The sequence below is a fragment of the Pungitius pungitius genome, chromosome 2 (assembly GCF_949316345.1).
Source record: "Pungitius pungitius chromosome 2, fPunPun2.1, whole genome shotgun sequence".
In the NCBI taxonomy this organism is placed as follows: domain Eukaryota; kingdom Metazoa; phylum Chordata; class Actinopteri; order Perciformes; family Gasterosteidae; genus Pungitius; species Pungitius pungitius.
Genome location: NC_084901.1, coordinates 10,130,359 through 10,157,250, shown reverse-complemented (window position 1 = coordinate 10,157,250; position 26,892 = coordinate 10,130,359). Strand labels below are relative to the sequence as shown.

General features: G+C 42.1%; 1 protein-coding gene across 1 annotated transcript; it reads right to left on the bottom strand.

Annotated features, from left to right (window-relative positions):
* Nucleotides 1-284: 284 nt before the first annotated feature.
* On the bottom strand, nucleotides 285-26,156 carry ntf3 (neurotrophin 3). The gene is made up of 2 exons (XM_037461478.2): nucleotides 26,033-26,156; nucleotides 285-1,697 (listed from the first exon to the last, which is right to left on the bottom strand). The coding sequence occupies exons 1-2, from the start codon at nucleotides 26,048-26,050 to the stop codon at nucleotides 837-839; spliced, it is 879 nt and encodes a 292-aa protein (XP_037317375.2). The 5' UTR covers nucleotides 26,051-26,156; the 3' UTR covers nucleotides 285-836.
* Nucleotides 26,157-26,892: the final 736 nt, after the last annotated feature.

Sequence of the window (26,892 nt, the reverse complement as noted above, 5' to 3'; positions counted from 1 at the left end):
TCTAATCTGCACTTATTATTTTAGTTTTTCAAATCCTTCTGTAGTTTTCCAGTAGTTTCCAACATGTTGTCAAACCTCAACATTCAAAGTTAAATAGCATGACATTTTTAGCATAACACCTACCAAATTTGTTCACCTGTAATTTCTTTCTCCATATAACTTTTTTTTTTCAAATTTAGAAATGATTATTTGTTAAAGGACACTATAGGAAATATATTTTTTTTATTAAAAGAAAGGAACAGAAACATCTCATGATAACAGCTGAGAGTAGAACATGGTGAACAGATTCAAGGTGGTCTGATGAATGGTTGGATCTTCTTGAATCTCCGTCAGTCACTGCCAGCAGGTTCCACGAGAGGAATTCCAATTTTCCATTTTGTTTAAAACTGTCCCCGCAGAGGACTGAATGGTGGACGTAGTGTGAATGTATGGATTTGGTCACAAATCCCACCTGTGTTTTTTTGTCATAGTATGCCTTTTTCACCCCTTTCAAAAAATGTGCGTCAACTGTTTGTGTGTGAATGACCATGCCCTACCTCTCTGCTCTGCAGACACACTGGTCAAGGCACATGTAAAATCTTACCGTGAAGCACCTTGGTAGCCCAGCTCCGTATTAAAGTCTCAAAGTGAATTCATAGCTCGTTTCATTATGTTTTTGTAGACATTTTCTTCCTTTACGAAAACCTCCTTCAATAAATAACCACAATTCATAAGTCATATATAGATAGATAAACATGTATAAACTACATGCATTTCATATAATTTAAATAATTTATATGTACAGTTCCACTAGAACTCCAAACAGGTAGTCACCAGTAGGGCCCGCGTGGTTTGGATTACGTCCTCCGACGTTTCCTTGACAACGCGCACACGCAGGACGTGTCTATGCGTATCCACCTCCAGCCCACCGAATTGCCGACCTGCGTCAGCGCTCGCACATACGTCTGCGTTGTCTTGCACTGCGAGTTCCAGTTCTTGTCGTCGATTCCCCTGCAGCCACCCTTGAAGGGCCTCGGGGTCCGACAGCGTGTCTCGTAAAAGAACTGCTTGATGTCCTGTGCGGCACTGATCTTAAACTTGGCCAGGACGGCGACAGGGAAACCCCTCGTGTCCACCGCCTGGGTTTTATTTGTGACCCACTGGCTCTCGCTGTCGCACACAGAGTATTCCCCACGGTAGCTCTTGTGCTCGATGTAGCGCTTCTTTCTCGTCTTGTTCCCAGCTGATCCGTCCAGTCCGCCGCTCACATAGTCGTCCGTGAGGTACAGCGGCGGCGGCTGCAGCGGCGGCCGGTCGCTCAGCAGCACCCGAGGCGAGTTATACCGCTTGTGCAGCCGGAGGACGTCCGAGTTCAAAAGCATCACCTGCTGGTCAGCGGTGGCGTCGCTGCGACCCCCCGTGCCCCACAGCTCGACATCGCCCTGCTCCTCCAGAGGTGAGTTTGCGCTGAGGTAGGGGGGCAGCGTGTCCGGGGCTTCGGTGCTCCGGCCTTTCCCCTGATGGCTCTGGTTCCCCCTGGTCTTTCCCCTCGTCAGGTCCGCCTGAAGCAGCTGGATGATGAGGGAGTTCAGGGGGTCGGGAGTCGGCTGCTGCTGCCCCTGGCGACTGCTGTCCATGTTGGTTGCCTGGATACCATAGAGGTACACGAGGACCATCAGATACAGCAGGATGGACATCACTAGATTCACCTGTAAGATCTGCAGAGAGACAGACAGAGACACTTTTAAGAGACATGCTATACTGCTGCTTGTCATTACAGTTTCTTTTGGTGGATTCAGATTCAACACATTTGTTCCGTCCATCTACAGGGACGGGAAATAGGAAGGTGTTAGGCCAAGATACTGCATCAGGCAACATACCCTCATCCAATCAGTTTGATGTCTTACAGAAAGCTATTTTTCAAATGTTGTCGTGGCTCTGCCACGGCTCTAGTCTTACTTCCTCCTGTTGGAGCCTAAAAGGAAATAGCTGAAGGAGGAGCCCCACCCAAAGTGTCTGCACTTATTCAAATATCGTATGGAAATTTCTTGTTATCTCTTGGATCCGTCCCCTCAACGGTGACATTTACTCTTACATTCCATTTGGGTGCAGTCATCTGTTCAAGCCTTTACAAATTCCAGCTTTTTCAGTTTTCTTTTTCTTTTTACGAACAATTGCTCCCAGTAGACGTTATAAAAATTCTTTGGTGATCAATAGGTGGGGAATCGCATGTGATGGTGCGAGAAAGAATTTTTCAAATTTTTGTGTTAGTCCGTGCACGCTCACAAAAGCAGATGTTTCAGCACCATTCCCTTTCCCCCCCCCCAACTCTCGCGGTTCTTAAGACATTTCCCCCGCCGGGTGAATTACCCAAGTTCTCTAGCTTCAATCCTGCCATAGAGTGTATAAAATGCACAGGTTGTCTCTTTGACATCGCCAACAGGTTTCTGAAGAGCACTTGTAAATCTCAAAGCTCCAAAACGTCGGCCCTCCCCCCACGTGACGACACAGGGGACCAAACACTGATGGAGAGGTGAATAGCCGGTCGAGCGGTTGCAACTTGGAAAACGACCCCTTGTTGTCACACAAGCTGCTGTTGAAATTGAGTTCATAGCTTATTTGTCTCAAAAGGTTTCACCTTCTTAAGTCTTATCCATAAATGTTTTCAAAGTTAATCTCCATCCTCTCTTTGGCACTTTTATTGCAAAGATGAAATCTGGAACTCTATCCAGTTGTCTGATGCTTGCCAAGTTCTTTTTCTGGGCCTTATGGTCTCTAGTAAGGTAAAAACAAGTAAACATTACAGCTTTACCTTTCAGCTCATCGGGTGGTTCCCAAACCAGTCGTTCTTTTGGTTTGATTTTGGTTTGATGCACCAACACTTTATACAGACAGAGGCTCTCTGTTGCTCTGAGCACAGGCCATGTGAGGCTCACAAATGAACTTTCCTTACCTTGAACTTAAAGGACGTAGGTGAGCTTTGTGCTATACAGCTATACATGCCGAGAATGCAGAGAAATAATGGTGCACAGTCAAAATATTTTGTTATGGGCTGTCAATCTTACCTGACGACCTGACCAGTTTCTCCTTCGAGAGAGATTTATACTGTTTAAGACTTACCTGATAACGGCATACTTCTATCCTGTGTCACTATGTGTAATTATAGCATTCCCACACACCAAGCAGGTGGTGATGCATATTTCACAAAAGGTTTTTTTTGCTATGTAACGCACACATGGTTTGTGGTCCTACCCCTTGTGTGTGATATCAACGACGGATCAGTCGCCCTGCACTGTAAACTATGATGCTTCAATTACCCTTCTAACTACAGTTAATACCTACAACTTTTTTCCAAAAGAAAGTTACAATGAACAAACAGATGGCTGCAAACAAAAATAGTTGAGTTGTGTCCATTAGCAATGTTATGGCTGAATAATACAGTTGAGGATGGGAGAGGCATCTGTTCAGCAGGAATGTCACCTTACAGTCATTGGCTCGGAAAAGATAAGAATACACTCCCTCACACGCTCTCATTTCTCTCATTTCTCTTCTTCTCCGTCCAAAGACAACAAGGAGACTCCGATGAAAGTCATGTGCACTTGCACAAACTTGACTAACTGTACTTTTACGCTCTCCATGATGCCCATTGACGCGATAACTTGGCACGTACCTTAACCCCAGCACCCTAAGTATTAAACCTCAAAGCACCGTTTGTTCTCAAAGTCATAACACGGTCATACATGAACAAACATGACACGCACACATAATTGGAATGTTTGAATGCCTTTAAGCGTCCATAAATCATCTCACATGTTTACTTTAATGCATTTCTTTGTGGGCTGTTTCTCTAATGGGGCTATGTGTGTTCCTTGGGGGTACCTGAAGGCACTCCAGGGCGTATGTGAGATTTTAAATGTAAATATATTTTTAAATTAGCATCCGTTCAAAAATCCTTAAAAAAATATTATTTAATAAATATTCAATAAAATATAAGAGTAAGTTAATATTGTACTGAGTATCCCAGAGTTTTCCCAAACCAGAATGGTTGACCAAACCTTGCACTAAACTTATTTTGCAATCACGTGTGATATTTTGCTCTTGCAAGTATTTTTAGGCAGTATAAGAAGCATTGGAGCATGTAAACACAATTTAGTAAGGAACTCACTATACAAGTATGAGCCTGAAAATGAGCATGATATGTACCCTTTCATTAAATTAAAATCAGCATCTGCCCTTTCAATGACATGTGGGTGGAGTAAATTGCATTAAGTTTTGCCCTGCGTCTCAGCCTGCAACCTTCTATCCTTAAGAGAAGTAGATGTTATTAGCACCATGGGTCTTTTTATCCATTTGAGATTTCCACTTATTGTGAAACAGCCTTTGAGTTTGTAGCTCAATCTCTTTATCACTGATTTGGTGATTAAATCTGAACGGAGGAATAAGGATCTCTCTGTTAATCAGGCGCCTGCCCCGGAAATCCAGTGAGACAAATCATTTTCCCCTCCTGCTGCCAAAGTCACTGCAATGCAGGACCGGATTGTGTCTGTGGGGGATTTGTCCCGTATGTCCTGCCTTTCAATACTTATTGAAAAAGGAGTCGTCACAATGACAGGAAAATGAGCAAACACCTCTCAATTGAGAGACACTTTCGCCCGCCCTCACCTCCACAAAAAGGTTTTTTACTCAGGGTTAAGCTTATAATTAGATGTTTATTTAATGTAAAGTGAGAAAATAAATATGTATCAGTGTGCACCCAAAGATATAGATACCCATAGATCCAGCTGTTTTATAGGCGAGAAGGAGAATCTAATAACAGACAAACTCTGTCTATTATATTTAAATAACAAAGTGTATGAAATGTGTGAGCACACAGCTGATAATTGCAAACTGTTTTTGCTTGTTTCCATGTCTTTGTGTCTTTGTGTGAAAGGACTATGTAGTCAATGCAAGCTGATCTAATAACCAAGCTCTATCAGTAAAATAGGACAATCCACAGGATGCATTGGAACACATTACATTATTACAGTTTTTAAAATTCCATAATTCTCCTCCTCCTCCCGAGTAAATCTTTCATAATATATTTGTAGTGTTAGTAATATAACCTCTCATATGTCGTTTACACAACAAATAATTAACAAAAACAGCCATATAGACATCCTATCAAGCATTTCTGTGCATTTGTCACATGGCGATAGAGAAGTGTCATGTCCGTTGGAAAGCTCCGGGGATCTGAACGAGAAAGTGTTAAGACGTCACAATACTTCCAATGTAAGTCTGGTCTCTACAGGTGTGTAACACACACCTTCTAGACTCAAATAGGTTGAGATGAAGATTTTCTTCATTCTGATTCTGATTCATTGTGTTGAGCATCATTTCTACAGAGGGTCAATAGAAAATGTACAATATCAATAAGATACAATTTCTAAGTTTACACAATGACAACAAATATAAGTAGTAGTAGGTTTTAGACCAAGCAACTACTGTATAATAACCAACAGTAACAAATTGTGCAATTTTTGGATGTCTGTTATAAAGTTGCATCTGATAATTATTGTAGTTAGTCAAATATTTCGTAAGGAGTCATTACAAATGATTCAGACAGATGGAATGGGAACATTTGTATTGCCTTTAAATGGCTCTCCGCACAGAAATCTTCCGTCGAAAACTCAAGACACACCTTTTTAGACTCTACCTTGACTAAAACACTAGCAAACCGTAGCACTAACAAATGGTAGCACTTAAATTGTACTTATAATGGCACTTATAACATGTTTTGAAACTGCTTATTTGATGAAAAATTTACTTTCTTGTTACTTGTTCTTCTGAGTTTGTATCTATGTGGAAATGCACTTTGCACTTTGGATAAAAGCGTCAGCTAAATGACATGTAATGTCATGTAACGTTGAACGGAAGAAACTGCAGTCTGGAATTGTTACCTGCTTTCCCCATTTGTACAGTTCACCCCTCACCCACACTCCACGATGACGGGCTTTATCTTTCGCCTTTTAATATGACCTTTTGGATACGGTGTTAGAACTTAACCTTCAGACATGTTTGAACAACCCAATAAACCAGTTTGGTCAAAGCCGACTCTAACATCTATTGCTCATCCTGTAAGTTGACACTGACATCGGACGAGGTTACACCTGGGCTGTTAGTCTGAAATGCCACGTTAGGAAGCACTCGAAGCAGCTTTTCTTACAGCTTGAGGTTCGAGAAAGTCCAAGATTTGCTGCTGGATTCAAATTGTTCCCTCGGCCCAAAAGGTCAGAACATATTGTCGGCCCACGGAGGGCCGTGTGATCCTTTCAGCTGTTACGGTGCACTCACTCATTATCTTATTCACAGCGACTTAAAGAATGACTAAAAGAGCAAGTTTGGGCAAGAAGAAACATCTGAAACCTCGGGGGAAACTTTCAGAATTCCTCACATTTATCTGGAGGTCATCAGAGATTCTGTGGTGTTTGGGTACTGGCGACTGGGTGCTTGTTAACAGCCTGTTTAGTGTGAGGTCACCATCAGCATCTCTTTGGTACGTAAACAAAATAAAGTGTTGCGCTTTAAATGTAAAGGGGTTGCTCAAGAAACCACTTGACACAATGTTCACTGTGGCCTGAAAATATTTTGGGACTGGGATGACGGGTTTGGGGGCTTTGTCAGCCCTTTTGACTGCCATTGAATTATCTTGAATATTTCCTTAAAGTAATTCAGATGAGTAACCACTTCACTCGTCTCCAACCATGTTGCCAAGAGTATGTCAGCATGCAGATGTTGGCATTGGCGTCGCTACACAGGAGCCGTTTCCGTTTTTCAGTCGGCTCCGTCACGAGCGCTGACAACAACCGATGCAAATCTGCTTTAATCCAACCAGCGAGGTCTACACAGTCCTCATGATGGCACTTGCAACACATTTCAAGCAATGTTAGGTAATTGATTCGATTCAACCTGGAAATTTTATAAAGTGAGCCTGGCAGACAAATCGGAAAAAGAGCAGCAATGTCCAAGACATTAATATGTACTTATAAACAAATGAAAGCTTTTTTCTGACAGTCTAATCTCATGGATTAGGGGTTACAGCAATAAAGACCTCACAGTCAAATAAGGCCACTTCACTCATAAAGGGACAATAGATGGAGAAGAGAGGAGGTGGTAGTTGGGACATAAAACGGTGTGGAGGAAATGATGACAGAAGCGGAAGAAGCCGGAGAAGTGTTTTGTTATTCTACAATATCTATTTACCTTTATAGAAACATGCGTAATTAAATTGGCGGTTTACTTTATCTTTATTCATATTAAATGCTTTCAAGTTGTCTTACTTACTTACTTTGTCTGTTTCTCTTCTAAGTACTCGCTTGTGTTCACTTTCTTGATATCTTTTTTCATGATTTCAACCTCCATTTAATAATTTAATAACTAATCCATTAAGCAGGATCCTAATCACCTGCTACACGCACAGAAAATTCACTTTTCACTTGACCCATGTTATATTTAACACATAAATCAACAGCCTAAATCTCAGATAGCTCCCTTTATTCGGTGTCCGGCACTGCTGCCTCCTCCCTCTGACATTACCCCCCTTCATCCTCTCATGATCTCACACGTCTGCTAATTCTGATCCTCACCTCAGTCCTTTCCTCTAGCCCTATTCACCCACAGGAAGAGTAAAATGTCATTCATAAGCAACGCTAGCACGTTTATGAAGGTCTGGATGTGCATGTGTGCAGCTTCCTAAGCTCTTCCTCCATCGGCGTGTTTGCTCATATCCCTTGCTGTGTCCAAAATACCACCGCTAATCATTCCCCCGGCAAACAGGGCCGGGTAAATTGCCAAAACCCATGGCTCCGCGCTCACAGAAGCTGTTAATCTGATTGAACCGAAGGCTTAGAGCCGCCGCACGGGAGGGAAAAACATGGCACATGTCATAAATGCACAGTTAGCGGGGCACAAATACCAGACGGACTCATGAGAGTCCGTAAAAAAAGAGATTTTAAAGAATGTCTCTTGCACGCAGTCTAGTGGGAGCCACAGGAGGAAGTGGCGGGCTCGCGCACCCCTCCACCCCCCTGAGCTTTTAACTCCTAAGGGATTGGTGCAGTTAATCGGCCTCGGCGTGGCAGCGTCTTAGCAGGAGAACAGACAGGTTTCCTCAGAGGTGGCGTGCTGGACAGACTGTGTGTTTTTCATGGTTGCCTTGCAGGTCAAGTCTCGTTATATCATGTGTTGTTGGGGAGATCTATCCACAGGGTGGGGACATATGCCACCGGGCAATGAAGCTGTTCCCTTGTGTCCCATGATCAGTCACTGTGGCCTTGTTTTTCACTGCAGCGTATAAGCCATGCACTTCTTTTCAAACGGCAGAATCATGGCGAGAAGTATTGAAAACTTAAAACTAACTGTGGGGCAATATAACACTGTAACACGTAAATCATCATCTTCTCAGATTCAACGGATTGAACTAGAGTTGACTTTGATATTTAGGCCCTTTTTCCACCTCCTTAGATTTAAGATGTAGTTCTGTAATCTTCTCCATCATTTTCCTTTTTTGTAATAGAAAGTCACTGATACAACTTCCATCACAGGCACACTGCCACATGAGAGAGTGAATGTGTGTGTGTGTGTGGGTGTGTGTTGTTGTCAGAGGAGCCTGTGGCATGTACGTCTGATCATGTCTGGCTGTGTTGAGCTGTGCGAGTGACTTTTGAGGAATCCGGCACACCATTAAGAATTAAAATAAAAGAAATTGTGTGTGTGTGGAGGGGGGGACTTTCTTTTAATATATTTTGGAGTGTTTTGTTTAATTTTATTCTTAAACCTTTTTGCATTAAAAACAAAAAGTCCGTAACTTAAATACCAAAAGTACGTATTTAAAGCCTTGATGTTTTGCAAATAACGTGTTTAAAACTTAAACTATGATACGTGTATTCCACGTGATCCTGATTCAAAAAGTAAATAGAACAACAAATGCCACGAAGGTTGCAGCTTGGGTTTGAATGGTGGGCAAATCACCAAACCTTCACCCAGGAGTTAAATTACTCAATTGTCACTTATCTTTTGTCATTACATACCATCTCTTCTCATGTTTTATTGACCCAAATCACAATCTTTTATGATCAAGTAGTTCTGTTTCCAAAACTCAACAAAAAGAACAAGAAGTTAATTTTGAAAAGACTGCCAACAAGTTGGAATCAACACGTGTTGCCGGAGTTAAAAAACAAAGGGTTGAAGTATTACTTTTCATACTAACCATTGTTTGAGGAAAAAAAAATAATACCCCCAATAAGCCTGGTGTGCATCTGACAAAATATGTACAGTCTGTGCATGGTGGATCATGATGGATGCTCAATGCAAACACAAACATAATATATTTCTATTAGAAATTCTAAAATATTATAACATGTAGCTTATTAGTTTTTCCATTCAAATTAGGAACACCATTAATCTGTCCTTAAAGATGGAAAGGAAATTTGGTGGGATAAATTCTCATAAATTCTAAATAGTTCTAAAATGTTTATCGACAGCATCCCCTACACTGAATGCATCAATTCTGACCAATAAATTGCCCCACAGATATGATGGACAGGAACCCCATTGAAGACACGCCCCTCAACTGCATGTTGTGAAGGGCATGAACGGGTTAAATGACATTTACCGGCAGCAGTAGCGTGTTAGAGCAGCACAGCCGCCAGGCCCATCCGCATATTTAACATGAAGTAATGATGGAGGCGAGGTAAGCAACAATTTTGTAAAGTTGTTCTTCCAGTCAACATTTTACTGATAAATTCAGTAAAATGTCCATCTCCAACCACACTAAATTCCATTAGAACAGCAACAAGAGTTCAATTGGGACTCTTTCTACAGAATGGGGTGGACTAAAACTAAATACGTTTACACATTTCTGGACTTGCAGCCCTCCATTTAAACATTTGCTTTTAATGTAGAAGGGTCAATGGGAAAGAAGAAAAGAAAGTTGCAGGTACATAAAAAAAATGTAATTCACCAGTACAATCAAGAAAGGTAACAATAAAGATATTATAAAATCAACAGTGAGTAGATAATGTAACTGATTATAACGTGGATGCCAGCCTGGTAATCTACTGGCAGTATTTCTCGATAAGGCAAGTCCACGTCTGTCAAACGCTACGGAAGAAGAGGAAGGAAGGAAAAACTCTTTTGCACATTGAAACCCAGGATTCTAGTCTCAAAGACAAGAATCATAATGTCAGAAAGGAAAGGAACACAGTTTATATTGGCAGACGTTGAGAGTCAATTTACACTGGCATCAAAAAACTTTTGATATCATTCCAAATCGCAAATCTAAAATCTGACATGCAACTTTAGCTTTTTAAATTATTGCTTGTAATACCACTGTAATGAAAAACATTGAACCCCGTTTTCACGGCTTGTTTTCACACAATCTGATTAGCTACTGTGCCAACACCTGAGGTAACACATCGGTATACATGAATACATGAATGAAGAGTACTCCTACTGGTCACTGTATGAAGCAGATGCATCCACTCTGAATAGCAGCTTCAGAGCTTTACCTGCAGAACTCTGATTCCTATTTGTTTTTAGGTATTTGTATGTATGTTCTATCTTACCTACACACTACACTACAGGTGTGTTCTACGACGGACAGTGTGAAATGTATTTATTGGCTGGTGACAGTCTGGATGTTTCCAAGACAAATTTGCAATCATTGGCCCATGCCTTTTTTCTGTAAAATGCCTTTACATGAGTAGCACTTTAAGCACTTACATGCTGTAAGGATATTATGGAATTTTGTCCAGTGACGCCAAAAACATACTTCCTTACCCAGTGGGGATAGTGTACTTTACATGTGCGCTGACTTACAAGTCTCTTTTTGAGATGAGAAAAGCTAGCTTAATATCAGATTCAGTCATTTTTAATGAAAGCCTAACAAATCTTTTTGCTTCTTTTTGGGAGGTCACACTGAGCCAAAGGTTTTCGCAAGAGGGGGGCGGCCAGAACGTCACTTACAATGTGCAAAATACAGGAGGGGGGGGGGGATCCCACACATTGGAAAGATGCCTCTCTAGATATAGATTCCTACCCCACTGACATGCACCAAACCCCTGAGTCAGACTTTGATTAACATGCACTGGGCTAAGAGACCCAACTGATGTCCGCATGGGCCGCCAACAGAGTCCTCTAAAAGACTGTAAAATAATTTGTCTACAAAGAAAAAAACACAGTATCAAGAAGAAACTATAAATCTTTTAGGTTTGTATTGTAACAAGAACCAAGAGCCAAACCGCAAAATAGAAGCTGCACTCATAATGGATATTGTGCAATATGATCTGACATAGAATAACACACCCCTGACACATCTGTTGAGACCATGTGCTCCAAGCAGAAAACGTCCTGGCTCAGGAAAACCGCAATGAGAAGGTGGCGATGGGTGTTGTGCGCTGTAGTCAACATGGAGGAGGAAGTCAGGCCGCTCAGATGCAGCTCAGCGACCCGTGTGCCAAACCGGCAAATCCTCCCCAGGGATTTCCCCCCGAGAATGTCTGAACCCTAATACTGTCCAATTCACTCCAGATGTCACAGTGCAGAAAGAGAGATCAAGTCCGTAGCTCAGTTACCAACCAACTACTTGATCTGGAAATTATAATTCATAATGATAGAAAACGCAAACAGCCATATCAAGATTAAAAGTACGCCCAGAGTGGTTGAGGAGTGAGAAAAAGAGATGTGATGAACACTGCTGGACGCATCTTTTTGTGGCTCCCTTTCAATTACAAAACTATTCACGTATGGCTTTTGTGGTCCTGAAATGGCCAAAATGTTTTTTATGCAGCTCGGAGAGTGAGCCAAATGTTTAGATGTTTAGAGTCAGAATGTTGCAAATATGAAGCTGATGTCTTGGCATCTGACCCTTGGAAATAGGTTCCTTTTTAGACATTTCATACTTTGTATTTATTTGAAAGAGAAGTGAAAGTGCACCACATTTGTTTAAGCAAATAAAATACATTTGCACCACTTCCTGATTTAGGCTGTTAAGTGAGAAGGTTTATCTGTCGAAGCAGCTGTCCTCCAGACTGCTTACTTTTCACCCCCACTATGTCAAGGTAAGCAGAGGGAAGGGCAGAATTCCAATCATAACAAGGAATTACCCTCTGAATGTTTGGCTGCCACGAGCCAGGTGAGTCATTTGCATCGTCCCTTGGGCAAACAAGTATGTGTACATATGCGGTTGCAAAAATGAGAGTGTTTGGATCGGTGTGCGTTTGCGGGCACATTTATTAGGGGTATTACAACGTGTGGTAGCCTGGTTCTATCAATTTGAATGCAATGGGGAAGATTAGTGAGTCTGAGTTGAAGAGTATATTCCTTCACCTGAAAGAAACATACTGGAACACACACCGTGCAGTAAGTCTAATGACATAATCCAAGGGAGAGAAGAAAGAGAGAATACCCCTGTTGGTTCTCCCAGTGCAGGAAACTTATTACACAAATTGTAAATCAAGTAAACTCTAAAGGCCATCAGTCAGAGTTTATTTATTCCTCTGGGTATTCATACATAGTTGACAGTGTTTCAAACATGACTTCCATTTGACCCTTAAGCGTCCATTGAGACTTTGTACAGTAATGGGTGTATTTAGGGGTAGATAGACTGGAGTACAGTCATTGGTTTGACTTTCTGTTGTTTCTAAGCTGTAGATGGTGTTGTAGTGGAATCCCAGTTTGTATTGTGTTGGTGAGTAATCCAAAGGTCCTGACAGGACAATGGACTTTTATAGCTGGAAACTCTCTGTCAGTCCATTCGTCAGCAAAAAGCCACAAAGTATCAAACAAACGTATTCTTCCTGCAGCCTGGAAAAAAAAAATCATGCTCAATGTGTCAAATGTGTCAAACTCCAGCCCTCTGAGGGGGCCCAGTGCGTCCCGCCGGATGACTTTGCTAAATGTAAGAATTACAGAAACACATACTGTATATTGCATTTTTATAAAAGTAGCTGGAATTCCTAAAAAGTCCACTGGGGGTCTGTGAGTGAGCGCATGCACATCAGGTCACCACGCATGCACTTTTGCTTCTGACAGACGAGAGGCTGGTTGTGTTTCTTTTTGTAATATCGATTAGTTTCTGAGCTGCCGGTATGCAGCGCTGTTGTTCCGTTTGGTTACAGCTACTGCTCGTAATTATTATTATTCGGGCGAACAGATTTTCAATGGTCTGGCCCACTTGAGTTCAAAGTGGGCAGTATTTGGCCCAAACCTATAATGAGTTTGACACCTCTGCTCTATGCCCATGACTGGTTTAACTCAAGCCCATGAAATACAAAACTAAGAGTCAGTCGACTTGGTCAACTCAGAGAAAACGACCTTCAAATGGCAATGATTTGTAACTAAGAGTTTTGGACTTTAACACTTGAACTTTCACATGAGTAGCACAGACCTTGCTGGTCATTGAAGGTGGTAAAAAGGCACCCTGTGGAGTTCTTGACCTCTGGTGGCGCCACAGGGAAATGTCAGCAGGACTTCTCTTTGTTATTGTGCATGGGCATGGCATTGACATTATCCCACTCATCTACAACATGAAAAGAAATACAAACTTCTCAAAACTCAGAATTAATTCACAGTTAACTTCCTTCACAAAGAGTCATATATTGTATGTGATCTTTGTTTGATCGGGGCCTTAACGGGCATTTGGCTTTGGCTCAGGGATTTTAGACACAATCCAACGTTTCCCTTAGTCATGTCATTCCCTCTCTTTTTCCCCTCAATTTCTGTAATCCTTATTAAAGCTATACAGATGTTCCCCCAACATATATATGTATAGAAAAGTCGGCTTTGCAAAAGGAAATGTATCCAACATGTGTGCCTGCCTCATAGATATACTGACACTAAGAGTAATACGAAAACTCTAGGACACCTTAAATGTTGTCTAGAGGAGTTTGGCAATACTAGGAAACCATTTAGTTCTTCCTGCTCACAGAGATGTAGATTTAGTCATTTGTAGCAACCGTAATTTGTGTTCTACGTTTTGCATTGCGAGAGACTGAAGATAATGGCCCCAATCAAAGCTGAAACTGAATTTGCTTAATTATGTATTTCCCCTTAGTATAAATGTATAAATGTCTATATGTATGCCTGCATGTGAGTGTGCATGTATGTAAGTATATATATATATATATATATATATATTTATGTAAGTGTGTGTGTATATACAGTATATGGATCACTAGTACATTGACTTATATTTGGTTGAATATCCCTTAAAGGTAAATCCCTAAAGGTCCAGTGTGCAGGATTTGGCTTTATCTGAAACTGAAACTTTTCCCACGTGTTGGAGTCAGTGTCTGTTCCTTTCTGGGCCCCTCTATAAACGTGGTTTAGATTATACACTTAAGAGAGCACACTTTATAACACTATATTTCATTTCTCCCAATAAACCCCCTTAAATGCTGCACACTGACCGTAAGTCTCAATCAAATATTCAGAAAAAGTTTCCCATGTGCCACTGAGAGGCCACGAGCTGGCAGGCTCCCTCAGTGGTACATGCCTGTCCCTGGCCGGTCTATTGGATGTACGAGTCCTGGTGTAAAAGAGAGGGCGGCCCCACCAGTCCCCTTCTAACAGAACAGGTCAGACAGACACAGCAGGACCAGCCGCACTGTTTTTACTGTTTACTGATTTCCATCAGCACACTCTGACTAGGTGGACACACTCAAACACACACTGGGCAGATATTTGCGCCCTTTCCCCCAGGGACGGCACTTTTAGTCTTAACATGTGTCGGTTGAAAGGCCGTCCCTCCACTTTTCTTCACATCAGGCCCAAACTTTGAGAAATGCTCAATATTCCACAGGGAGAGAGAGGGGGGCGTAATAACCAACCCAAATCAACCGCTGGGATCAGGAAAGCTAATCCAGTGCCAACCCTAATAGAATCACAGACACAGGAATAGACCGTGGACAGCTCAACCGTGGCTTTGGCCTTGCTTCTGTGTGTGTGTGTGTGTGTGTGTGTGTGTAGTCTAGGGCAGGGGTATTGAACTCAAATGAAAAGAGGTCCAGTTAGAGACCATTTTTAAAAACAAAGGTCTGAAATATCGTAATGTAATTTAATGTGATTAAATACAAGGAAATAGGGTTGTATCAACATCTGCATTTAATCAATACACGACGGACAAATCAAATGAATTCAGGATGATTCAAAAACTGATAATATTTATTGTCACGTACCACAGAACCAAAACATACATGAATGACTGCAAAAATAAATAATGTTCTCTGGTAAACAAAACAAAAGTAGCGCTGCATTTCAAAATAAAGAGAAAATAAATCAAATGGGAAAATTGTGCATGTTCAAATTTCGCTATCTTTCCTCTTCTTCTAATGTGTCTGCAACGTTGAGACGAAATGATGCTGCTTTGAATGCACACACTTGGTTGGTACCACGTGGGAGGGTTTAACTCAAATGCAATTGGTCTGTGCTTTAAGCCACGACCGCCAAGACGACCGAAGCTGCACCGGTTTTTCAGGTTTTAAATCACAGGTTCTGGGTCCGGATCCGGATCGCAGTACGCCAGGTAGTGAACTCTGGTCTAGGGGATCTGGGCTGGATTACCAACCTGGAAAAGTGGGGAAACTGCTTGGGAGCCCAAGAAGAGCCTTGCTAAAGCTGACTGTATTTCTGCATAATGAAGTGAATGCAGTGAACAGTAGAATACCTAAATTAGGAGGCACTTTAAATGTTTCAAAAGTTTTGGAGTCAAAAACCCTTGTGGTGTGCAACTCTTGTCCAGATGCAAATTTGAATTTAGGGTCTATTTCGTAGTGTTTTGAAGCCCAAATAAAAGCCATGGAACAACTTTAACAACAAAGTGAGTTGTGTGTGTGTAGTTCTGTTAGTTGTTTGCCAAAACTATTTAAGTGTGCTGATTGTCCCCTGCCCCTGCACTGTCTCTCGGAGTAGCGTCTGGAGGACGCACCCAGCTGTGTCATCACCTTCGGCCCCTACCTGCAGGGGGCCAGTTAAGAGTAGGTGGACAGCGATCGGCAGCAATAGACATAGCAGACGGAAAAACAGCTGTTTTGAGAAAGTGTTATTGTTTTGTTGTTGTTTAATTCCCGCGGGGCCATCATCACCTGATGCACAGTGGGAGATAAATGTCCTTTCTTTGTGTGATTAGCATTAATTAGTTCTCAAAGCATGGAAGATTAGACAAGGATCGAAAGAGTCATTTACACAATGACCGGCCCTCCCTTCAGCAAAAAACGAAGGAACTGCACTGAAATTAGAAAAGCGTAAAACAACAGCAGCAGACAATTATGGGCCGTTGTAAGGATGTCTTGATGGATTAATCAACGATAGGATCTCTTCTGCTGTTCCATAATCTCAGGCACTATTCCTCATCTGACAGGGTTCGAGAATGACTTTTTCCCCTGTGTATGTATACCATGGTTGAAGGACAGGCCCTGAATTAAACGGCTGTTTAACACTTTAATTGTTAACTTTTTGTTCTGTTGGTCTGAGAAAATGTTCCAAGCTAGTTTTAGCTGAGGTCATCATCCCTCCAACAGCCATAGTGTCTTTTGTACTTTGCATCTCTGTACTGGTGTTTACACTGTAAACCGTGAAAAATCCCTCCATACTTCAGGAAAACAAACATTTTGTGATCAGCGGTCTGAGGATGAGTCCAGATTTTAATGGGAGAATTTACATCTGAGGGAGATTTACATTTTCAACAGAAAAGAACAATGTATTTGCTGTTGGTCGGGACAAATGTCCATTTGTCATTCCAGTCCAACCAAATAGGACAACAGAGTTTTCTGGCTCCTACCGAAAGATTCAAAGTCTTCATGCTGCAGCTCAAATTACTGGCCATCAAATGTCTCAGCTCTCAATGCAAGACACCAGTACACAACCATCCCACATTACTGGTCAATACCACAGAATACAGTACTGCTCTGTGAATTTGTTTCAGTTTGGTGCCATCCATCATGGTTTGATCTCTGACAGCAGTGGCACGCTGATCGGCCTGCCAACTATTTGGCCGTAGATCTGCTTTATTAAAAGTCTTTGTTCTCTTCCTGAAATACTCTAAGCAGCATCTGCAATCAGTAAAGTATTCTATTGTAATGTCAAATAGTGTTGACAAGGCGTTGATGAAAGATACGAGGGGCTTAGCCTGTGAACGCACTGTTTTCTGTATTTCATAGCAGCAGTATTAGAATTACAAAACAAAACACAATGAAAACAAAAAGCTGCAGTCAAGCGCAAAGTGTCAATTTAATATTAACTCCAGCGCGATGTTCCTGCGGCCATATCTCCGACTTTACTCTGAGTAATGACTTTATGAGAGGGGATGCACTTATTTCCACACTGACACACAAACAGTGACGAAGCTCTCCCAATAAAACATGTGGGTTGACAAATCTTGCTTCGACAATAATAATTGTAACAAAAGAATTGACCACAATGTTGGGCTCTGAGAAGTCAACTCCGAAGTGACTTCAGCTCCATGGCAAAAGAAGTGCGATTATAGAGATGTTGGCGAAAAAAAATACATAGAGAAAACATTGTCTTTATAGACATTGCAATTGTTTTATTTAGTAAATTATTATCCTATTTAGAGTGAAACAGACCATAAGCAGGCAGCCTATCAAAGGAGGATTTGATAGGACCAGAAGCAACGTTTGACATGTTGATGTTTAGTAAACAACTTACATTAGAAACCACCTGTGCACCATCTGTCTTTAAAGTCTACATCTAGAAAGGGCTCCGTGTTAGGAGAGGAATGAACGACAGATCGGATTAACTGATCCCATCTTGGTTGTTAACATTTGCATTTACGTTGGTTTTGATTCATCCAACTATTCTGATGGATACAAAAAGGTTTCAGCGGTTTGTGTCTAAACGTATTTGATGCGATGGGTAACCTTTTAAAACACGTGACAATCTTGTACAAACAAAATATTAATTTTTGAATTGAAAATTGAACTAGAAGTGGGAAACAAATGCAGATCCACACCAAACCAGGTTTAGAATTGCCAAAAGCTGATTTTTTTATATTTAGATACCCCAAAAAAACAATAAAGAAAATGAGATGCTGTCCACTCTACTGTTGAGGTGCATTGCTTTCAATGTTTTATCACTATTTCTTGCAAATAGCATAGTAAGGTGTGCACGTCGCCTCAGGGCTGCAACTAAAATGCGCTTCATGTCAGCACAAGTACATCGGTTCCAACGTTTGGGATGAAGCATCTTCAAGCTGGTGTAGTTCTGGAATATCTTTAGGCAGTGTTTGATGACATCACTGATTTACCCCAAGTGATCAGCTCTATTTGTCTCACGAAGTCAACTTCTAGTACCAAAGGAGGTTGTGCTTTTTCTAGTTCCACCATATTTTGCATGCTTTAGATGTAATTATCCAACTACTGCGGTCCACCCACACGCGCTGTGGCAAAGGGAAGTTGTGTTTTGCAACAATGCCATGTATTGATGTAATACTGTGTTTTTTAACAAGACTTGTGTGAGTTCAGTGCTGAGCAGAAAGATACAACAATGAGGCCCAACTAGTTGGGTGACTTTTACATCCTGCCCTGTTGCTTCAGGCTATTCAGGCATTTCTTTGATAGAAACTAAACAATTTGGTGAAATTTCTATAGTATCTATAGTGCTACAGAACTTTGAAAAAGGAAGCCATTCATCAAAAGGTCAACAAATGCAATATGATCAAAGGCTTCTCTAGGAATTCAGTTCAAATCTGATCTGGGAAACAACATCAGGACTCCAGACTCTATGCCGATGCAACACTGATTCTTAAATTCGGAAAAAAACTAGCGCCCACATGTTTTCAGTCTGGGCTCGTCAAATACCAACGACTGGTCAGTGGCCCAAGACTTGTTTGGGTTCCCCTCCAGCGTCCCTTCAGGACGTGTCTGGGAAGTTTCCATTCCTTACATGCTTGGTTGTAAATAAAACGTCTTTCTTCTTTACTTTGTGTGTTTTCTAATGCAATCTAACCACTTGATTAGGCTTAACCTAACCACTTGGTTAAGCTTAGGCAACTTAACCACTGGGTTAGTGTTAGGAAAAGATGGTGGTTTAGTCCATAGGAGCAAGGAATACGACAAAATCCATCCTCTAGAACAACAGGAAGCCCCTACCGACCTCACAATGCAGAGCAATTCGATTGTTTTTTACTAAAATACCTTTGCTATCCATCCACCATACCCACACCTTCACACAAAGCTCTACGATTATCAGAGCGCACCAAAGCGGCAGGATATCAGGTGTATTATCATCACAACATTTGACAAAATTGCATGAAGGTGGTGATATATAAAACATTATTGATTTAACTATTAATACCAAGTTTTAGCCCTCTGATTAAGATCACGCCAATGAAGCCTTTTAAATTTGATTACCCATCTCGGGGTCTATAGCCTGAATTTCACGCCAGGTGTGAACAATCCTGCCGTGAAGATAAACTGCAAGTGAAATGTTCTGTATTTCCATTGTTGAGGATTTAACATCATTTTCTAAAAAAAGCATCTTGCTATTTTGAGGACGAATGGTTTAGAAGGGACCAAAGCAATGTGTGATGTGAGACCCCCCCCCCCCCCGTGGATATTTTTTTACTGCAATCCTCACCTCTTAGAGGGTCATGTTTAGGTTAGGGCTGTGTATCTTCAGGGCAAGCATTGATGTTAGGATTAGTTTCATGTTAGGGTCAGAGTTTAACCAAATGAAAACTGGGATTGGGTTTGTGCATGTTTGTGTGAGTGAGTGATTTCCCCCTCAGGTTTTCTGAGCATCTGTCAGCTCCAATATCAAAGGTGTCCACCAACCTGACCGGTCAACCCATACAGCTGTCACACATAGGCATTGCTAACTATAGGAAGAAAACAAAGATGGCCACTACCGGTGTATTTAAGCTGGCTTTAAACGGCAGCTGGTTCAAGGCAAACCTTCCTGAGACACGCTGAAGCTGTACCTTTCAGTGCAGCATTACGAGCTGTTGTTGAAAAAAGGGAATCCATCACTGTGAAGTATTCGTGTGTGAAGCAAGGAGGACACACAAAAGCTTTGAACACAGTGCCGCTTTTTACCTTTTTTTTATCATGGAGGTGTAAGAGCGGGGAAAGACAGTAAAACCATGTGGCCAAAACGATACCTCCATGTCACAAAAACTTAGAAAATGGGTCTTTGTTTTGTACAGTAGGAAGAAGTCACTTTGTGTGAATCTCTGTCGAAACACACACATCTTGAGTAAATTTGACTTGACTGGTTGTAATTTCATCACTCTAATTAGGAAACGCCAATCGCCTCCCTGGCTGTACATCCTAATCTGATAAATCACTCAATATAATGCAAGAGATCATTGGATGAGGCTGATTCTTCTACCAAATGTTATGGAAATATGTGCATAAACCACGTTCATGGTACAGTATTCAAGTGCAACAGCAGTAAAGGAACTACGTACATTTAGTGACAGCTTAAAGTATCAAATTGAGGTTCTTTGTGTTTCTCCTAAATGTCTTGGAGTAAAATAAGTTATTCCACTACATGTGATAAATAAATGACTTATGATATGATTGTGATATAGGCTCTGTTAGCTACCTGCTAGTATGTCATTTATCAAATATATAAGATAAGATATTCCTTTATTATTCCCACAGTGTGGAAATTCACAGGATCGCGACAGCAAAGTGGACACAAGGTACATGGTAATAAAAAGAGCAGCCGTATAAAGATAATGATGAAAAAAGACTCAAATTAAAAAACGAGTCAAAAGGCCACGTAGCTTAATATACTAAGAACTAAATAAATATATGTACAGCATATGTACACATAGCACAGTTGTATTTGCACATTGTCGTCTTCATTGCGCATACGTTTTAGTGTTCTTTGGTGATGTTTTCAGTGATTTAACGTGGTTCACTGGGTGCACAGTTGGTTGTGCAGCCTGACAGAAGCAGGAAGGAAGGACCTTGCGGTTCCTCTCCTTCACACACCGGGGCACAATCAGCCGCCGGCTGAAGGAGCTGTACAGAGCTTGCGGGGACGTCCATCATGGGGTTGGGTGGTGTTGCTCAACAGGGATGATAGCTTAGTCATAATCCTCCTGTCACCCACCACCTCCACCGTGTCCAGTGGACACCCAGGCACACTGCTGGCCTTCTTAATGAAAGACTTTAAAATTACGCCCTAATGCCGAATGTCAAATGCAAAGGAGAAGTAGTCAATTTGATCAGCCGCCTGCTTTCCATATATTTATTTTTAGCCTACAGGTCGACAGGGACAAAGCTACGATTCAGCGAAAACAAAGGCCAAATCTGAGCTTGAGATGTCTGCCAAGTTAAGGCTGATTAGAAAGTGAATGATAGTACATCTAATTCCGTTGGGTCAAACTGCCTATCAATCATCAGCTGGGCCGCCATCGGTATGTTATCAGGAGGTCAGCGAGTTTACCTCTAATGAGGAGGCGTTTGGGGGGGGGGGGGTCAGAGATGGAGAATGTAAAGAGCAAGAAGAACAACATAAAGATCCCAGACAGGGAATCTGAGGGAGATAAAGACATTGGTTGAGACAGGGGGGCAGATCACCAGGTCCAAGAGGGCAGAGAGAGGAGGGCTGAGCCGTCACATGACTGAACTGCTGGGGAGCCTCACCTAGGGACCACGTGATAGACCACATGATCTCTCTCTGCTGTGTCTCCTGGAGTTGTGGGAAAGTTGAGGCGAGGAACTTCTGCACTAGAATTTCAGGTAAGGATTTTACTTGTGTACACAGGTGACAGGTTAAACAAATGATTCCGTTCATGTCGTTCAGCGTGTGTGCGAGTGCGCATCTCTGCTCCTTCGCACTGCTTTGTTTCCACTGAGCACAGGATGTCCAATCCAAAGCCCTCACAGCTTGAGTAAGAATGTGCTGTGTATAAACATTGGGCTAAAAGTGTAAACCATCTCAGAGCAGTGAAACCGTGAAACATATAGAATCAGCGGTAACAGCTTGATCCACATAGAATCGGCGGGGGAAGTGTGGGAGAGAAATCCAAACTTGTTCCCAAACAAGTTTTGTAATGAAGCGTCACATTTTCTTGCGTCACTTTACTTGGATTTGCTTCAAAGAATTCAGGTACCCAGAATCTATGCAGACGTTACTCATCTATACACACTGACCTGTAAGGCCCCACAGACACTTCAGGGGCTTGACCCCAGCAGTCTTTCTCTAATAGATTTGCGTCAACCACGTTTGACGCAAATCTATTAGAAAAGTACTTGAGCTCCACTTGACTTTCGTTACAAAACCCTTCAATGTCTCGAAAAACACAAACAACCTGAGAGGGACAGTTTTTTTTTCAAGTGCTTTTAGAGTTGCAGAGTTTTCGGGTAGACATCAGCCACTCTCTGGTTCTAATTGTACAAAACACAAGTAGCAAGCGGTGGAAATTGGATAATTCCTAAATTTAATTAGTAGTATAACCCACCAATTTCCTCTTCACATATTTTCATTTCAAATGGAAAAAAAAACATTTTTTCAAAGCTCATGACTTCATGATGTGGGCTTATCAAACCAGATGTTGACAAATGCAGCACAGATGTGGCTAGATTATAAAAGTGAGCTAGGATTTAAATCGAAACCCACATGATCCCTGGATCACAGGTGTCTGGTTTGCAACTTTCAGCTAAAGGATAAGATAAACTAAAAGAATAGTAAGGAGCCAATTAGGTACACCGAGTAAGTAACGTTGGCCGAGGAAGTAACGTTCCTCAGCCAAGCCATGGAGAAAGATTGGATTGACCGGCCTCTTATGAGGTTGAAATATGACTGTGTAGCATATTTTTGATGAAATACATAATTCCAACATGAATTCTTACCCTCGGTGATGCTTTCGTTAAGCTCCGAAAAGTCTAGAAGGAGACCAGAGCCCAACTTTACGGGTCTTTCTTTACCTTACAAAGTTGAGGACAGTCCGAAAATACCGCTTTTTATGTTTTGAGAGCTGATGACCAGGAGAAGTTACATCAGTCCATCAGCTGCTATTCAAACCCATATTTAACATGAGAAAGCACGTTTTCCCAGAGATCCAGGCGTCGTCACTCAATATTTTTGTTTTTGTGTCGATTGAATCCGGCACGTGTTTCTAAAACCTTCAGGGGTAAGATCGAGTTTGTTTAATCATGTCATCTGGTTTTTGCCAGACTAATTAAATGAATTTGGGCAACAAATGAAACGGGTACGAGGAGGGAAAGTGAGGCAGAAGGGAGGCGAGGAGTTGGATTCACTCAGAAAGGTTGGAATGCACAGCCAAAAGGGACAAGAGCAACTCTCCATTGTAACATTCTCCGTTTTTTTCACCACTTTCGTGGCCCCATTACAGCCTCATGTCCTAAATGTTCGTCACATGAGCCCAAGCACTACTTTGTTCACACTCCTCGCTGCTGACTTTTCTCTTTTTTCTCTGTGGTAAAATAAAAGTTGTTCAACTTCTCACAGCTGCACCACACTCAGAGATATACTATGCACGCAACAGCCCGCAAATGTAGCAGACAGCTTTTCACAAGCTCGCCCGGAAGGCCATTTTTTTGGAGTCAGGGAGTTCCTTGAATGGAACCGGCCCCCTCTCTTGCTTCCTTGCCTCCGTCCTAATCTCGTCCTTCTGTCTGCCGGCATGTCAGGATAGGCTTCGCGTCAAATCCGCCTATGCAACAGCTGCTCTGGCAACTCCACACTCTCCGACACACACACACACACACTGGTAAACTCAGCATGTATAGCTTTGTGGGAGAGTCCTGAATTCAATTTTAATCATGGCACTTTTTCCGGAGACAAGAGCAGTCGCTCTGAAAGGTCCCTAGGCGGTTTTGTGGCCTCTGCTCCGAAAATGGCACAGTCCTGATTAAAAGTGTAATTACTCTCAAACCACTTTGGCTATCTGGACAATATTTTTTGTCACGTAAAAAAGGGGGATTCCTGTGAGTGTGTAAAAATCAGTTTATATGTTACTAGTGAAGAAATAAATGAACATGGCAAAAAAAAACTTTAAACCCTAAAAAAAGATCCGTAACAGCTCGATAATCCCTATGAACATGTAGATACCAGGCTAAAACACATCTACGTGATAGCCCAGTGTGTGGGCAGTAAGCATGGAAAGTTTCACCTTGATGAAATGAAGCCGAACTACTGTAAAGGAGGATTTAGTGCAAACGCTAGGACTGAAAATCTGGATTTCTTTCAGTCGGGCTCGCTTGGCCGAATCGCAGGGTTCAGCCATTTTTTTTGGTTGTCTGATCCTATTGGATCCGATTAACATCACGCGGAAAAGAGCAACAGCTCCCTTAGCCCCTCAGTAGCCAAAATGGGTAGTGTAAGGTGTAACAATTGGCTGAGAAACTCCCTTACCCATAAACCTGCATGGAAGGTGCTGAAATTGCTTGTAATGCGCGTACAAATGCCGATGCGCGTATCTCGCTAAAAGAAAAATATGGATTCATTTCCTAAAGTTGATGAGATATGAAGATGATTCATAGGCTTGGATTTGTCTGAGAATGATCCTCAGCGTATTCAGCGTCACCTGGACTAGCTTTGATTAAAAAACATCCACTCATCTGTAACATATTTAGTGACTTGTTGGAGTTATGTTTGGATCATTTTCAAACGGATCAGTGGACATTGTAGCCGGCAAACGTGTTGAACGGCGTGAAGCATTCATATATATTTTTGGGATGAGTACAGGATATTCCTGCTGGAAGTTGGTTCTGGCTCGGTTTTGTGCCCTTTAGAGCGTCCCCCGGGCTGAAGGTGATTGAGGCATCATCGGCACAGGCCACGCCCTCCTCATCCTCCGGCCTGAGGAGCTTAGCTTCCTGCCCTGACCACATTGCACCGTCGCAACATGGCAAGTCACTGGAACCACAGAAGGACTACACTCCTCCCTGTAGTCACGTTTGATGGAGCCTTACTCCTGTGGTCAAGATTTTTTGATTGTTGAATAGCTAGATTGGATATATTTAGCAGATATTGATCTTTCATTATCCCTTTTATTAGTCACTATAGGAAGAACTATCTCACTTTTGCTATTTATGTTGATTGTGGAATAGTGACATCACTGGACATACACATATCTGCTGATCATACTGCAGCTCTGTCTCCATGTAACAGACTGGGCACATAGTAAAAAAAAAAGTAAACAACTGGAAAACATTTTTTTCAATAACACCTTGACATTAACTTGTACAAAATAAATCAACTATTTAGTTGCATTAGTAGAAAAAGACAACGTTTGAGAACTCAGAAGACGTCGACTAGGACCACTGCGCACGGAGAGGAAGTTTACTCTCCTCATCGTGCACACAAACAATTACCCGCACGGGGGCAAGGAAAGGAACGAAGGCTTTCGTGTCGTGTCGGGAGTCATCTGTGAAAGCTCAGCTTTCACTCCAGCTAACAGCGAGCACAACGGGGAACGACCAGCGCGTCGGTTATTCGGCAGATGGCAGCTGAACGGACACGTTCCCGTGCGCAATCCCCTTTGTAACGAGCAAGACTTCCCAGTGCACGTGGAAACAAACTTCCAAGGTGTGTGTGCGTAAGCAAGCCAGACCCAACCCTTTGTCTACCTGAGAGACAGAGAGAGGGAGAGAGAGAGAGAGAGAGAGAGAGAGAGAGAGAGAGAGAGAGAATAATAAAGAGGGAATTTGTCCGCACTGGGGTTTTTTTCTTTTTTTTTCTTACATAAACCCACCCACGATCAGTTTAGAGTAAGACATTAGTTTCTGGATGCGTCATGCAACTCCTCTGCTGTACAAAAAGTAAATATTTAATCTGGAGAACTTCGAACCAATTCAGACACCGCTGCAGTGCAAAAATCCGGCAATTTCCTAAACTTTTGAAAGCCACCCAGCAGCTCTCCATTGCACAATTTGGTGCATTTCTTTTTTAATCCAACTCCAATCAGCTGTACACGCTGAAGACTTCGGTTCAGCTTCTGTCACTCCAACCGCGTCCGAATCACCCAAGAAAATACTGCTCTGCGAAGCGCCGTACGATAACCGAGTAAAGGAGTTCCTACCGTAATAAAGGTAACCATAGCATCGGCGGGTTAGTATCCAACACAGTCGACATGAAGGTGATTAATCTGTAGACAGAATCCTTGGGCGAAATCTCCCCAATTTCTGAGGGCTGCCGCGCCTGTCCCCGCGCCACACTGGTTCTGCGTGGAGAGGATCAGGGTGTGCGTAATGCGCTCTCTCTCTCTCTCTCTCTCTCTCTCTCTCTCTCTCTCTCTCTCTCTCTCTCTCTCTCTCTCTCTCTCTCTCCCTCTCTCTCTCCCTCCCCTCTCTTTGGACAGCATAATCTACACCATTCTTTCTCTTACAGGACAGATGGCTCCTGCCGTACGCCGCTGCAAAGACGTGCATGCATGCTGCCACTGTCTGTCAACGGAGAGAGCCTGTTGGCATGAATTAGGACACCCAATTAGGAGCACGTACGGTTGTGTGTGTACGTGTGTGCCTGTGTGTGTGTGTGTTTAGGTGTGACTAAAGCCACCTGTATTTCTTTAGGTTGGGCTGGCTGACATTTGGCATGTTCACCATAAAGTCAAATGATGAAATGACTATTAATTTATTAAATCCCTGCACACATGTTGCAATTAAAGTAACGAAGAGTTCAGTTCGATGCTATATCGGAATTCACTAATGCCCAAGTTTTGACATTTTAGAGTTAACTTATCTCTAAATAGAGTAAACATTACACTGAACTATTTTAGCGTCATCAAATTAAACATTTCAGGTTAAATAACTCCTTAATATCCTTCCCATTGGTGTTGATCATTTAGCTCTCTAAATAAACACCAACAGGAGGCATCTTAGTCAAGCTGTTAATGAAATAACTGAAAGAATCAATGGACTTTGGCTCTGCATATTCAAC